General features: G+C 41.2%; 1 protein-coding gene across 3 annotated transcripts in view; it reads left to right on the top strand.

Annotated features, from left to right (window-relative positions):
• Nucleotides 1–16,196, top strand: part of LOC122542418 (glycogen [starch] synthase, muscle-like) — an 89,950-nt gene that overhangs the window by 40,933 nt on the left and 32,821 nt on the right. For all 3 annotated transcript variants that reach the window (XM_043680106.1, XM_043680105.1, XM_043680104.1), the window contains 2 exons: nucleotides 8,040–8,153; nucleotides 10,627–10,753. In XM_043680106.1, the coding sequence (XP_043536041.1) occupies nucleotides 8,040–8,153; nucleotides 10,627–10,753 (241 nt within the window). The remainder of the gene's footprint in view (nucleotides 1–8,039; nucleotides 8,154–10,626; nucleotides 10,754–16,196) is intronic.

The raw sequence follows: 16,196 nt of genomic DNA, 5'->3' as shown, positions 1-16,196 counted from the left end.
GTCAGAGGTAGGTTCTTTATGCAGAGAGTTGTGAATGCATGGAATGCCTTACCAGCTGTGGTGATGGAAGCAGAGTCATTAGGGACATTTAAGCGACTGCTGGACATGCGCATGGAGAGTAGTGAGTTGAGGGGTGCATGGGTTAAGTTACTATATTTTACATTAGGATTAAACCTTGGCACAACATTGTGGGTCAAAGGGCCTGTTCTGTGCTGTACTTTTCTATGTTCTATGTTCTATGAATGACACTAGATAAATACGCATAATTTGTGAAAAGAAGTCAGGGGAGCGATATATATTGTAATGTCTAAAACTCTAGCACTCTCAGGACTGACACCATGCTGGATTACTCCCCAGTTCGATCGAGAAGAATATTTGTCCAGAGAATAGGGAAGGCCAGATCTTAAAAGTGATGAATGGATTTGCGTCTGTATGTGCTCAATGTTTACTTATGCCGTCCTATGGGATCAGTTGAGAATTGCATCTTAATTCCTGTGCTTACTGTTATGAGCTCAGATCTCCTCAGGGGAAAGATGTCAGGTTTTCTGACCATTGTAATTTTCGAACAGCATTTTAAATGTTGGATGTGAAAATAGTGAAACAGGGACGTCGGTGTATAAAGGAAGTAAAAACAGTCCAGAAAGATATAGACTTAAGCGTAATGGAAGGGTAATGGAAATTTGACCTGGGGATGTTAATTTCAAAGAAAAGAATGAATTCTGAAAATATAATGAAGTTAGGTGAGATTCCAAATGGGAAAAGTCATGAAGCCATGCTTGACAAACTCTATCAATTTCTTTGAAGATGTAACATAAAGGATAGATAAAGGGACTGCAGTAAATGTCATATATCTGGATTTCCAAAAAAAGCCTTCAGTTGAGGTAGCGCAGTGATTATGTCACTGGGCTAGTAATCCAGGACCACAGACTATTGTTCTTGAGACATGAGTTTAAATTCCACTTTGGCAGAAATGAAATTTGAATCTAATGAAATATTGAATTAAAATTGAATCTAATGGTAACCACGTAATTAATGGTGATTGTTATTTTAAAAAAAGTCTGTTTTACTAACATCCTTTATGGAAGGAAAAATCATCTATCCCAGTCTGGCCTACGTGGGACTCCTGACTTGTTTCAATGTAGTTGACTCTTAACTGCCCTTTGGCTTTGTAGGACATTTCAATCAATTCAAGGGCAATTGAGCAACAGATGCCAGCCTCAACAGAAATCCCCACATCCCTTCCAAGAATGAAAGGTATTGTGTAGTTGACTCGTGAGTAACAGCATAACATGTAGGATAAGTACATGCGTAGGAAAGGTTTCAAGGGATATGGCCCAGGAGCAGACAGGTGGGACTAATTTAGTTTGGGATTATGTTCAGCATGGACTGGTTGGACCGGAGGGTCAGTTTCTGTGCTGTATGACTGTGTGGAGGTGAGGTAGCAGTATGATAGTCAGCTGGTTTTTAAACTTGGATCAACCATTAAGTAGATGAAAATGATGGAAAGTATTATACCACAAGGATTGGTGCCAGGACCACTATTGTTCACCATTCATATGCACAATTTGGAGTCATATAAATTCAATTCAAAATTTGTGGATGACACCCAATTAGAAAGTGTAGCTTAAAAAGGTGTGATGATACTATGACATTGGAGAGGGCAAGAAACAAAGAATTAACAAATGTAAAAATGGCACGGGAATTATCATGGGAGATTTTAATTTACATGTTGATTGGTTGAACCAGGTGGCTCAGGTAGCCTTGAGGAGGGGTTCATTGAATGTATCCGTGATAGTTTTCTCGAACAGTATGTAATGGAAATCATGGGAGATTTTAATTTACATGTTGATTGGTTGAACCAGGTGGCTCAGGGTAGCCTTGAGGAGGGGTTCATTGAATGTATCCGTGATAGTTTTCTCGAACAGTATGTAATGGAACCGACGAGGGAGCAAGCTATCCTAGATCTAGTCCTGTGTAATGAGACAGGAATAATTAATGACCTCATAGTTAGAGATCCTCTTGGAAGGGGCGATCACAGTATGGTTGAATTTAGAATACAGGTGGAAAATGTGATAAAATCCGATACCAGGTTCCTGTGCTTGAACAAAGGAGACTCTAATAGGATGAGGGAGGAACTGGCTAAAGTAGAGACTGGAAGCAAAAACTTTATGGTGGGACAGTTGATGAACAGTGGAGGACTTTCAAAGCAATTTTTCAAAGTGCTCAGCAAAAATTTAGATTAGATTAGATTCCTTAGTGTGGAAACAGGCCCTTCAGCCCAACCAATCCACACTGACCCTCTGACGAGTAACCCACCCAGACCCATTTCCCTCTGAATTACCTAACACTATGGGCAATTTAGCATGACCAATAGGGTTAGGGTACAGTGAAAAGGAAGGACTGTAGAAAAGGGGGTAACCTGTGATGGGTGTCTAAGGCAATAAGGGAGGATATCAAATTGAAAGAGAAGGCATACAAAGTGGCCAAGATTAGCAGGAAATTAGAAGATTGGGAAAGCTTTAAAGATCAACAGCAAACCAGGAAAAATGCTATAAAGAAACGTAAGATAGATTATGAGAATAACTAGCTCAGAATACAAAGACAGGTAGCAAAAGTTTCTATAAGTATAAAAATGAAAAAGGGTGACTAAAGCAAACATTGGTCCCTTAGAGGATGAGAAGGGGAACTTAGTAATGGGATGTGAGGAAATGGCCGAGACATGGAACAGGTATTTGGTGTTGGTCTTCACAGTGGAGGACATGAATAACGTGCCAGTCATTGACAATGAGACAAGGGTAGGTGAGGACTTGGAAACAATCATCACGGAAGAGTAAGCATTGGACAAGCTAATGGAGCTAAGGGTAGACAAATCTCCTGGCCCTGATGGAATGCATCCCAGGGTATTCCAAAAGTGGATGGTGGGATAGTGGGAGAAATAGCAAATGCACTGGTGGTAAATTCACTGAACTCTGGGGCAGTCCCAGTAGATTGGAAAACAACAGTGATGCCACTGTTTAAAAAGAGGGGTAGACAAAAAATGGGGAATTATAGACCAGTTAGCTTAACTTCTTTGTGGGGAAAATGCTTAGGTTTATTGTCAAGGAAGAAATAGGAAGGCATCTAGATAGAAAATATCTGATTGGGTAGACACAGCATAGGTTCATGAAAGGCAGGTCATGCTTAAATAATCTACTGGAATTCTATAAAGACATTATGAGCACAGTGGACAATGGGGACCCAGTAGATTTGGGATATTGAGATTTACAAAAGGCATTCGACAAGGTGCCACACAAAAGGCTGCTGCATAAGGTAAAGATGAAAGGTGTTATGGGCAATATATTAGCATGGATCAAGGATTGCCTAACTAACAGGAAGCAAGGAGTGGGGATAAATGAGCTGGCAATTTAGTGGTATGCCTCAGGGATCAATGTTGGGACTGCAATTATTCACAATTTACATAGATAATTGAGAGTTGGGGACCATGTATAGTGTGTCAAAGTTTGCAAATGCTGTTAAGATGAGTGGTAGAGCAAAGTATGCAGAGGTCTGTGAAACTTTGCAAAGGGACATGGATAGTTTACGTTAGTGGGCAAGGTAGTTTGGCGGATGGAGTACAATGTTAATAAATGTGAAGTCATCCATTTCATTAGGAATAACAGTAAAAAGGACTATTACTTGAATGGTTAAAAAGTTGCAGCATGCTGCTATGCAGAGGGACCTGGGTGTCTTTGTGCATGAATTACGGAAGGTTCGTCCACGGGTACAACAGGTAATTAGGAAGGCAAATGGAATGTTGTCCTTCATTGCTAAAGGGATTGAGCTTAAAATCAGGGAGGTTATGTTGCAGCTATAAAGGGTGCTGGTGAGGCCACATCTAGAGTACTGTGTGCAGTTTTGGTCTCCGTACTTGAGAGAGGACGGAGGGGGTGCAAAGCAGGTTCACTGGGTTGATTTCTGGAGTTGAGGGGTTTGGTTTGTGACGGGAGACGGGATTATATTCATTTAAATTTAGAAGAATGATGGAGGATCTTCTAGAAACATATAAAATTATGAAGGGAACATATAAGATAGACGTCAAGAGGATGTTTCCACTGGCGTGTGAAACTAGGACAAGAGGGCATAGCCTCAAACTTAGGGGGAGCAGATTTAGGATGGAATTGAGAAGAAATGTCTTCATCCGGTGGTTGTGAATCTATGGAATTTCATGCTCAGTGAAGTAGTTGAGGCTTCCTCATTGAATAATTTAAAGCTAACACAGGTAATTTTTTGAACAGTAAAGGAAATAAGGGTTATTGTGAGAGAGCGGGTAGGTGGAGCTGAGATCACAAAAAGATCAGCCATGATCTCATTGAATGGCAGAGTGGGTTTCGAAGGACCACATAGCCGGCTCCTCCTCCTGAAGTGATAAAATTCAAAAAGGTAGGCACAAACTGTTGGATGATTGTGTAATTGGTGAGCTCAATGCATTTTAAAGAATGAAAAGATAATTTAACTCCTTAGCAAATAAATATGTGGTTTACAGAAACAAAGAAATCAATAAGAATGTGTAAATCACAAAAAGTAGTAAAGCAGATTTAAAAAAAGAAAACAAAGCACTTGATTTCGTATGTGATTAAAATGTGAAACTTGCATCAACATTTATTTATTACTCATTCATGGATGTGGGTGTCACTGGCTGGTCAGTATTTATTGCTTGTCTCTAATAAATGACCTTGAGATAATGGTGATGGTGAGCTGCTTTCCTGAGCCCTTGCAATTCATAGACTCACAAGCAGTGAGGGAATGGTGATATATTTCTAAGTCAGGATGGTGAGTGGCTTGGAGGGGAACCTGCAGGGGTGGTGTTCCCATGTATCTGCTGCCCTTATCCTTCTAGATGAAAGTGGTTGTGGGTTTGGAAGGTGTTGTCTGAAGATCTTTGGTGCATTTCTGCAATGCATCTTGGAGGTGATATAATCTGTTGCTACTGAACGTTAAGGTGGAAGGAGTGGATCTGGTGCCAATCAAATGGGCTACTTAATCCTGGATGGCATCCAGCCTTCTGAGTGGTGTTGGAGCTGCATTCTTCCAGGCAAATGGGGTGTATTCCATCACGCTCATTCTGACTTGTAGATGGTGGACAGATTTGGGGAATCGGGAGGTGAGTTATTTTCTGCAGGATTCCTACATTCTTACCTGGTCTTATGACCACAGTATTTATATGGCTAGTCCAGTTCAGTTTCTGGTCAGTGGTCACACCAGACATGTTGTGGGTTTTAGTACTGGTAATGCTTCTGATTATTTTTTTGGGCTCTAGTTACATTCATTCTAGTTGCATTTGGTACTTGTGTGATATGAATGCTACTTACCATTGGTTAGTCCAAGTCTGGATATAGTCCAAGACTTGCTGCATTTGGGCATGGGTCGCTTCAGTATCTGAGGAGTTGAGTGCTGCTGAACGTTGTGCAATCATCAGAGAACATTCCCACTTTTGACCTTGTGATGGAAGGAAGGTCATTGATGAAGCATTTGAAGTAGTTAAAAGTTTTAGAGGGAGCAAAGGTGAAAGGCATTGAAGAATGGATGTAGGCTTGCTCGCTGAGCTGAAAGGTTTATTTTTAGATGTTTTGAAACCATACTAGGTAACAGCATCAGTGAGCCTCCGAATGAAGCACTGGTAGTGTAGTCCATTTTTTATTTATATGTTTGGGTTTCCTTGGATTGGTGATGTCATTTCCTGTGGTGACATCATCTCCTGTTCCTTTTCTCAGGGGGTTGTAAATGGCATCCAAGTCAGTGTGTTTGCTTTCCTTTCTTGTGTGTTTCCTTCCTTTTTCCTGTGGAAAAAGTGAGGACTGCAGATGCTGGAGATCAGAGCTGAAAAATGTGTTGCTGGAAAAGCGCAGCAGGTCAGGCAGCATCCAAGGAGCAGGTGAGTCGACATTTGGGGCATAAGCCCTTCTTCAGGAATCTTCCCAAAGAAGGGCTTATGCCCAAAACTTCGATTCTCCTGCTCCTTGGATGCTGCCTGACCTGCTGCACTTTTCCAGCAACACATTTTTCAGCTTCCTATTTCCTGCTTAATGTTCGTGCGACTGACCATCTGATACTTTGTTGGGTTTCCTCTGTGAGTCGGTTATCTTTGTGTTGTTTCGAATGCTGCTAAAAAATCATTCTTGTCTGCATCCTGAAGGTTTTATTTTAATCCTCTTGCTAAGACTGCTTTTTGCACTGTCTGTTAAGGGTCGGGCAGATAAGTTTTTTTTAAATCTATGCTTCTGTGTTATTATTTTGTGTAAGTTTGTCTAGTTTTTTCTGCAGGTCTTAATTTTTCATTTTCTGTGTTTGTCACTGTGGGCGGCACAGTGGCACTGCTGCCTCGCGGGTCGGTGTGGACTTGTTGGGCCGAAGGACCTGTTTCCACACTGTAATGTAATCTAATCTATGTAATGTAACCTAATCTAATGTCGATGGCTTGTTGTATTGTCTGTCCATTCATGGTCTGTTGCATTAGTAAGTAAAATTCTTTGGCGCAACATTTCCCAATTTGTATTTACAAAGTCTGTTGTGGGTATCATTCATGATGTCACCACAGGAAATGACATCACCAACCCAAGGAAACCTAAACACATAAATAGAAAGCGGGCCATACAACCGGTGCTTCATCTGGAGCATCATGATGATGTTACCTAGTGCGGTGACAAAACATCTGAAAATGAGCCTTCCACTTCAGCGAGCAAACCTACATTCAGAACCTCGACCTGAGCTCCAAATCTGCCCAAACCTTGCTGGCATCGAAGAATGAGGAGAAAGTGAGGTCTGCAGATGCTGGAGATCAGAGATGGAAATGTGTTGCTGGAAAAGCGCAGCAGGTCAGGCAGCATCTAGGGAACAGGAGAATCGACGTTTCGGGCATTAGCCCTTCTTCAGGAATGTTTATATGGCATCGAAGAATGTTTATATGAAACAATCACCAGCATAATTGGAACTTTAAATGCCATAGACTCTGTCATCATAATGAAACCATTTACACCTGTATTGTTTCGATAAATCTGTGTTGCATTCCCTAAAGATCAGGTGTGCGCGTTCCATTTCCATGCTGTTTGGGATTACCATGATGGATTCTTGTTCTCAACTTCTCCCCTCCCTTGAGATGTCGGGGCCCTAAATTAAGTCATCACCAGTCATCTCTATTTATAGAACAGTTCTACGGTCTGGTAACACTATAGGGACTTGACTTGAAGCTGAGCTGACAGCTGTATTCAAATTGCTGAGTTCTGCCCAGCTGTAACCTAACTTTTCTCACACATTTAAGATAAAAGCTAATACTGTTCTGTTGGCTTTCTCATTTATGTTATCTATTGGTGCACTGGTTTGTCATTTCTTTATGTGGTCCTTAAGCCATTCTTATCCTCCACAGCCCCAGCTTTTCATCATTTAGAAAAGTGATCTAAGTTCCTTATGTTCAAGGATCCAAGACTCTCAATTGTATCTCCTGTGGAACTTAAAGAAGATGCTCCCATCTTTATCTAAGTTATTGATAAATGTAATGAAAAGCAGAGGACCAGTAACCTCTGATGAACGGCACATGAGATAGGATAGCCCAACTGGCAGGCTATTCTATTTCCTACAAATTAACTAATCCTCACTGATGTATTACCAAGAATTTTATTATTCCTCATCTTCCCTAACAGTGTGTTTTGTGAAACCTTGTTAAGTGATCTCTAGGAGTCATTGTAATTAAAATCCACAGACACTTGCTTATTTACCATGTTCGTTATCTCCACAAGAAATTCATTTAGATTCATTAGACGTAACTTAATCTTTAGAAATCTATGAAGTGATCAATTTAGTGCCAACGATATGGATAAAAGGAATTGAGTTACAAATTAACCAGGATCTAATTCAAAAGCAAAACAAGCTCAAGGAGCTGAAATGCTGCTCCCAGGTTCTAATCTTGTAATTTACATTTGACAGATTTGGCAAAAATGAAAAAGCACTGATCTCTGCTGAAAAATTCATTAGTTCTTTTATTTTATATTTTTCTTTCTGTTCTTCAGCGCCAGTCATTGCCTCCGGTGTGCACACACAACATGCTGGATGACTCTACAGATCCAATTTTGAGCACAATTCGACGTATTGGCTTGTTCAACCATCCCAATGACCGAGTAAAGGTGAGTACCTGGGTGCTCCACTCTTGAACCGAGTCTGATATATTTGAATGAGTTTTGTTCATTGCTGAAAATGATGCTAATGCTGGGGAATAGAACCCTTCTCCTTCTGGGAAACCAATATCCAGAGAGTTACATGAGATAAATACATTTTTAGATGAGTTAAATATATTTGTCATACTATTCCTACATTATTGCTCTTTCTACACTTTATAAATACTTCATTATTTGTGAACTACAGCAGGTAGTTTTAAAAAAAAGTGCAATTGAAATGCAAATCCTTTCTCTGCTCAGTATCTCGGGTTAGATGCAGCAAGATTTTGTGTTACTTATTATAGAATCAATACAGTGTGGAAGCAGGCCATTCGGCCCATTAAATCTACACCCATAGAGCACCCACCCAAACCTACACCCACCCTCATCCCTGTAACCCTGCATTTCCCATGGCTAACCCATCTAACCTGCACATCCCTGGACCCATGCAACTACCTACAGCTAATCCATCTGACCCGCACATCTTTGGACTGCAGCGGAAATCAGAGCACCCAGAAGAAACCTGCACAGACACAAGGAGAATGTGCAAACTCCACACAGACAGTCAGCTGAGGTTAGAATTGAACCTGGGTCCCTGGCGCTATGAGGCAGCAGTGCTAAGCACTAAGTCACTGTATGAGCCTTCATCTTGCTCCACACCTGAATTTACATTTGCTCCAGCCCCAGTAACAACTTCCCAGCATGTTTACCATGACAGTTTGCTGGCTGCTGAAAATAAGTGTGTCAGTTTATCCCTTAACTTGAGTAAAATGGGGATTAAGCTGTTCCGAACACACTGCATTGGAGGCTAGTAGTTCTGGTTACATCCTAGTAACATATTCTAACTTTTTTTGTTTGCTCACAGGGTGGGGGCAACTATGGCTAGGCCTGCACTTATTGTCCATCCTATGGTCATCATTACAACCTTAATTCTAGATTTGTTATTGAATTCAAATTCTGTCACCTATTTGATGGGATGATGGCATTTGAACCCGGGCCCCCAGAACATTAGCTGAGTTTTTTGGTTAATAGTCTAACAATAATACCACTAGGCTATTGCCTTCCTACAGTTGGTGGGAAGATGTTTATTCATCATCCTAAGTTTGTCACTTATGTTATGGACTGGGCCAGACCACTCAAAACATTCTTAAGCAAGCAGCCCAGATGATAAATTTACAATTTGTTTCAGTAGGCATACAGTGAAAATTACCCAGAGTAAGTTAGCTAGGTTGACTACCAGATTTTAAAACAGACAAAAATTATTCACAAAGTTACACAATATAACACAAAGAACAGAATAAAGAACCCCTACAGAACTCAGTCTATCCAAACCAGACTTAATTATGCTGTTCTGAATATACACAACAGTCCCAATAAGCAAACCCCTTTAAAACACTGGTAAAAGAAAGGAACATATGCTTACAGTTTGAAGTTAAAAAGGCAGAAAGGGAGAGACTAAAAAAGAGAAAATGCCGGAAAATCTCAGCAAGTCTGGCAGCATCTGTAAGGAGAGAAAAGAGCTGAAGGTTTGAGTCTAACTGACCCTTTGTCAAAGCTCAGATTCCAGCATCCGCAGTAATTTGCTTTTATCCAGAAAGGGAGAGAGCCTGTTCACACATTCCACAGCTGAATTCCCAATTGGTTCTCGACTGAACTGCTGAGCTAGAGAGCTGACCACTCCCCTTCCATTATACAGGTCACTTTTAAAGCATGACCACTTTGGCCTGAAGTCTCATCTGTTCACATATAAACAAAAGGCCTCAAAATCCTTTCCATCTCTGTACCAAACTAGTCAATCGGAGCCCGGCCTGTTTACGATCCTTCTGAAAAAGGTCAAGGACACAGTATCCTTGAGAAAAGGAACAGCTTTTTTTAAAAAAAGGGACCAGCTTTGTGACACTTACACTACTCAATATTATTTCCTTCAGACTCCTTCACACAAGATTCTTTTTATGGCTTGATGTTCATGTGTTTAAAACTGTAGGGTGAAAATGCATATTTATTTTTCCTTTAACTTGAAGCTTCAGCTGGTCAAAATTGGAGCAATTCTTTTATTTCCTATAACCACGTCAAGCAATGATTCAGCACTTGTCTTGAAATTGGCAAGGATCAGAATCAGATTGTGGACTTGCAAACATTTCCCATTATTGATGGGCTGAAAAGCAGACCGTGAAAGACAATTAATATCTCTCCAACTTTTCAGTGCTTTCACCTGAATTTCCGGCTGAATGCTGCTCGATGCTATTATATTAAGTTGTCACTTTACTTCTGACATTGTTGCAATCTAGATATCCCAGCATTTCACCAAAGTTAACTGAAGCTATTGTGTGCATCTGCACAATGGTGCTGTGGCCCTTCACTATTTCCTCTCCATTTCATACTCGTTCACAGATGTTTTTTTAAATTGCAAAGGTGCAAAAATAACCATTTTCTCATTGTTTAGGTGATCTTCCATCCTGAATTTCTGTCTTCCACCAGCCCACTGCTGCCACTTGACTATGAAGAGTTTGTACGTGGTTGTCACTTGGGGGTATTTCCTTCATACTATGAGCCATGGGGTTATACACCAGGTGAGGGCAGTGTTTGAACTGGATTTATAGTCGAGAAGAGGAAATATTGAGAGCTGGTACACACTGCTTCTCAGCAGGAGCTAGCACATTTAGAGAAATGTTACAGCTCACCATTATTTCTGTAAAAATCAAACAACAGCTTCCAATTACCAAACATGTACTTAGACACAAAAATCCAGAGATTCTTGTCCAAGATTCACTGCTCCTCAAAAGGCTTTCTGAAATTACAATTGTGCCACATGATTCCACATTTAAATGTATTTAAATAACATGAAGTGCAACGCTAATAGCATAGATTTTGACTAACTGTGCCACAGAAGGTTTGAGCTGTTCTGTTGGCTTGGTGTCTGTAGGAAAATGCAAGTGCATTGAGGACCCCAATGGGTCTAGTGCAACACTTAGCTGTTTACATGTAATGAGAATCTCTGGATATCCTCAGTCCGAAGGGCTGTAAGCTGCTGAAAAGGCTGACTGCATGAGGAAAGAGGACAAAGGCATAATTTCTGACAGGACATTTTAGGAGAAATAATTGAAACTAATGAATTGGAAATCCTTCTCCAGTCAAAAAGGCCAGTTTGCAGGAATAGTCTGATATATTGAGCCAAGATTGAGTTAGCTATGGGTTTGTAAATGTGTAGCAGAAGCAGTATCTTAAGCTGTTTTATCATATAAAAGAGTCATGGCAACTCTGAAGGAAGAAGCACCAAAATTCATGATGAGCTGTTAATTATTTCAGAGCATGTTGAGGTGACATCCGTTCTGTTATCGTAAGCCATTGGATTGAGGAGGCAGCTGTGGTTTGTAGAAACATGGAAAATAAGAGCCATTTAGCCCTTTGAGACTGCACTGCCAATCAGTATGATCATATTTAATTATCCACATGGTCCCCTGTACCGTTCCCCCTCCTCCAATATCTGTGTTAGTCCTTAAGCCCTAAAAATATGTAGATCTTTCTTGAAAGTCTTCAATGTTCACCCAGCGAGTGGTGTCCTTGGCAGAATCCTGTGACAGAGCAGAAAGAGACTCACCACTCCCTGGATGAAGAATTTCTTCCTCAATTCTGTCCAAAGAGTTATCCTTAGACTGTGACCCTCAGTATTGGAATTCCCAGTCATCAAGAACATACTTCCTGAAACTATTCTAACTGATCTAGCCTCTTTCCGTATATCAGTCCTGCCATTTCCAGAATTCAGTACGATAAATCTTCATTGCACTTCCTCAATTCACCTTATTCACCTTCCTGTTTGTAGGGAGGGATTCACTCAGTTTATTCTGCTGTAATGCCACAAAGTTCACACTAAGCAGAAACTTAAAATAGTTTCAAGCAGTTATCCAATTAGTCAGCATGGTTTTGTGAGTGGAGATCATGCCTCAAGTTTTTTTAGAATTCTTTGATGAAATGATTAGGAAGATTGATGAGGGCAGGGCAGTAGATGTAGTCTATATGGATTTCAGTAAGGGCTATGATAAAGTTCTACATGGTAAGCTGCTCTGGAAGGTTAGATTACAAGGAATCCAGGGGGAGCTGGCAAATTGGATACACAATTGGATTGATGGTGGGAAGCAGAGGGTAATAGTGGAGGGATGCTGGTCAGACCTAGGGGCCTGTGACTAGTGTAGTGCCTCAGGGTTCAGTGATGGGCCGATTACCGTTTGTAATCACTATCAATGATTTGGGATGAGAATGTACAAGGCAGGATGAGTAAGTTTGCTGATGGCACTAAAATAGGCGGTATCATGGACAGTGAAGGAAGGTTGTCAGAAATTGCAGCAGGACCTTGATCAGCTGGGGAAGTATTCTGAGAAATGGCAAATGGTTAATATAGATAAGTGTGAGGTGTTGCATTTTGGAAAGTCAGATCAAGGTAGGAGTTTCATAGTGAATGTCGGACTTTAAGGAGTGTAGTAGAACAAAGGGATCTTGGAGTTCAGGTGCACGGTTCTCTGAAAGTGGAGTCACAGGTAGGCAGGACAATGAAGAAGGCTTTTGGCACACTGACTTTCATCAGTCAGGACACTGAGTATAGATTTTGGGAAGTTACGTTTGCAGATAATGCAGGACGTTGGTGAGGCCGCCTTTGGAGTTTTGTGTTCAGTCTTGGTCAGCTTGTTATGGGAAGGATGTTATTAAACTGGAAAGAGTGCAGAAGCAATTTACAAGGATGTTGCCTGGACTCAGTGGTCTGAGTTTTTGGGGGACAAGTTAGGACCTTTTTCTTTCGAGCACAGGAGACTGAAGAGGGACCTTATAGAGGTATATACAAGATCACGAGAGGCATGGATAGGGTGAATTCATGCAGTTTTTTTCCCCAAGGTTGGGGAATTGAGGACTACAGGACATCAGTTTAAGGATGGAGGGGAAAGAGTAAAAGGGAACCTGTGGGACAACAGTTTTACACAGAGGGTGATACCCATTTGGCATGAACTGCAAGGGGAAGTCGTTGAGGTGGGTACATTAACAACATTTAAAAGGCATTTGGACAAATACATGGATAGAAAAGGATTAGAAGGATGTGGGCCGAGTGCAGGGAAATGGGGTTCGTGTGGATGAACATTTTGGTCGGCATGGACCAGTTTGGGCCAAAGGGCCGGTCTCTGTGCTATAGAACGCTATGACTGTATGACTTTGATTTGTCATTAAGAATCTGTACCTGTATCTAGATGGTGCCGTAAGTGACAGCTTGTAAACGTTTCACTGTACTCATGTGAGTACATGTGACAATATGTGACAATAAAGTTAATCTTAATTCAATAGCTAGAATATCCTTCCTCAGATCAGGAGAGCAAAACTGCACACAATACTCCAGATGTAGTCTCACCAAAGCCCTGTAGAATTGCAGCAAGATATCTCTGCTCCTGTACTCCGATCCCCTCACAATGAAGGCCAAATGCCATTTGTTTTCTTCACCACCTGCTGCACCTGTATACAGTCATTAAAAATTAGTATATAAGGGCACCAGGTCACATTGCACTTCTCTCATTTCTAATCTGTGGCTGTTCAAATAATTTGTCTTCCTGTTTTTGCTACCAAAGTGGATGACCTTACGTTCGTCCACATTATACTACATTTGCCATTTATGTCTCCATTTACTTTACTTGACCAAATCTCTCATACGTTTCTTTGCATCATCCTCAAAGCATCCTCTCCCACCCAGCCTTTGTGTCATCTACAAACGTGGAGATGTTACAATTCGTTCCTTCATCCAGATCAATTATGTATATTGTAAATTGCTGTGGTGGAAATACTGCTCCCTGCAGTACCCCATTAGTCAGTGCCTGCCACTCGGAATAAGACCTGTTTATTCCTATTTGTTTACAGTCTTCCAACCAGTTCCATATCCTTGTTCGTACACTACCCTGAATCCAAGCACTTTAATTTTGCATTCCGATCTGTTATATGGGTCCTCATTGAAAACCTTCTGAAATCCAAGCTGGCTCTACCCAATCTTGTCTTCACCTTCAAGTGCTCTGCTGTTCTATCTTTTATATTGAACGCTGATATTGTTCTCACTATGATATCAAGCTAACTTGTCTATAATTGACTGTTTTCTCTCTGCCTCCCTTCTTAATATTGAAGTTACATTAGCTACCCTCCAATCCATATAGAGAAAATTAGGCCACTTCCTTAAATACTTTGGGGTGAAGTTTATCATCTCATGCAGCTGTATAGCCACACCTAGAGTACTGTGTACAGTTTCTGTCTCCTTACTTGAGAAGAGATGTACTGGCACTAGAGGGGATGCAGAGGAGATTCACAGGTTGATTCTGGAGTTGAAGGGGTTGGCTTATGAGGAGAGTAGACTGGGGTTATATTTATTGGAATTTAGAAGAACTGGGGGGAATCTTATTGAAACATATAAAATTATGAAGAGACTGGATAAGATAGAAGTAGAGAGGATGTTTCCACTGGTGGATGAAACTGGGACAAGAGGGCATATCTTCAAAGGTAGAGGGAGCAAATGGCCTAATTCTGCTCCTATTTCTTATGTTCTTTTGTTCTTTTGGGTAAAGAGAAATCAGGAAGGCAAAGAAGGGGTTTGAGAGAGCATCGGTGGATAAGATTAAGGATAATTCAAAGAGATTCCACAAATACATTAAGAGCGAGAGGGTAGGGCCTCTTAAAAAATCATTACCAAGATGGGAGACATACTAAATGAATATTCCTGAAGAAGGGCTTATGCCTGAAACGTCGATTCTCCTGCTCCTTGCATGCTGCCTGACCTGCTGCGCTTTTCCAGCAACACATTTTCAGCTCTGATCTCCAGCATCAGCAGTCCTCACTTTCTCCTCACATGGGATTCAGGAAGAGCTTGCCAATTGGATATATAATTGGCTTAATGGCAGGAGACAGAATGATAGTTGAGGTTGCATTTCAGACTGGAGGCCTTTTTTTCATATTCATTTACAGGAGGAGGGCATCATTTGCTGGGTCAGCATTTATTGCCCGTTCTTAATTGCCCAGAGGGCAGTTATGAGTCACCACATTGCTGTGGATCTGGAGTCACATGTAGGCCAGACCAGGTAAGGATTGCAGTTTCCTTCCCTAAAGGACATTAGTGAACCAGATGGGTTTTTCGGACAATTGACAACAGATTCATGGCCATTATTAGACTCTTAATTCTGATGTTTATTGAATGTCCACTGCCATGGTGGAATTTGGATGCAGGTCCACAGAAAGTTACCTGGATCTTTGGATTAACAGTCCAGCGATAATACTACTAGGCCATTGTCTCCCAGCGATGTTCCACAGGGTTCGGTTCTGGGTCCTCTTTTGATTTGTCATTTATATAAATGATTTGGATGAGAATATAGAAGGTATGGTTAGTAAGTTTGTGGATAACACCATGATTGGTGGCTTGGAGGGCAATGAAGAAGATTTTCGAAGATTACAAAGGGATCTTGATCAAACAGGTCAATGGCCTAAAAAATGGCTGGAGTTCAATCTGGATAAATGCGAGATATTGCATTTTCGTACAACAAACAAGGGTAGGGCTTATACAATTAATGGTTCGGCCTTTAGTGTTGTAGAACAGAGGGACTCATGGGGTGCAGGTACATAATTCTTTGACGTTTGTGTCATATATAGACAGGGTGAATAAAAAGGCACTTGGCTCGCTTACTTTCATTACTCAGTCATAGAGTCATAGAGGTGTACGGCATGGAAACAGACCCTTTGGTCCAACTAGTCCATGCCGAACAGATATCCCAACCTAAGTTAGTCCCACCTGCCAGCGCCCAGCCCATATCCCTCCAAACCCTTCCTATTCATATACCCATCCAAATGCCTCTTAAATGTTGCAATTGTACCAGCCTCCACCACATCCCCAGGCAGCTCATTCCATACATGTACCACTGCATGAAAAAGTTGCCCCTTAGGTCTCTTTTTATATCTTTCCCCTCTCACCCTAAACCTATGCCTTCTAGTTCTGGACTCCCCGACCCC

This window comes from Chiloscyllium plagiosum, chromosome 40 (assembly GCF_004010195.1).
Source record: "Chiloscyllium plagiosum isolate BGI_BamShark_2017 chromosome 40, ASM401019v2, whole genome shotgun sequence".
Taxonomy (NCBI): Eukaryota; Metazoa; Chordata; class Chondrichthyes; order Orectolobiformes; family Hemiscylliidae; genus Chiloscyllium; species Chiloscyllium plagiosum.
Note: the sequence above shows the minus strand (reverse complement) of the source record. Positions and strands in the feature narration are given on the sequence as shown.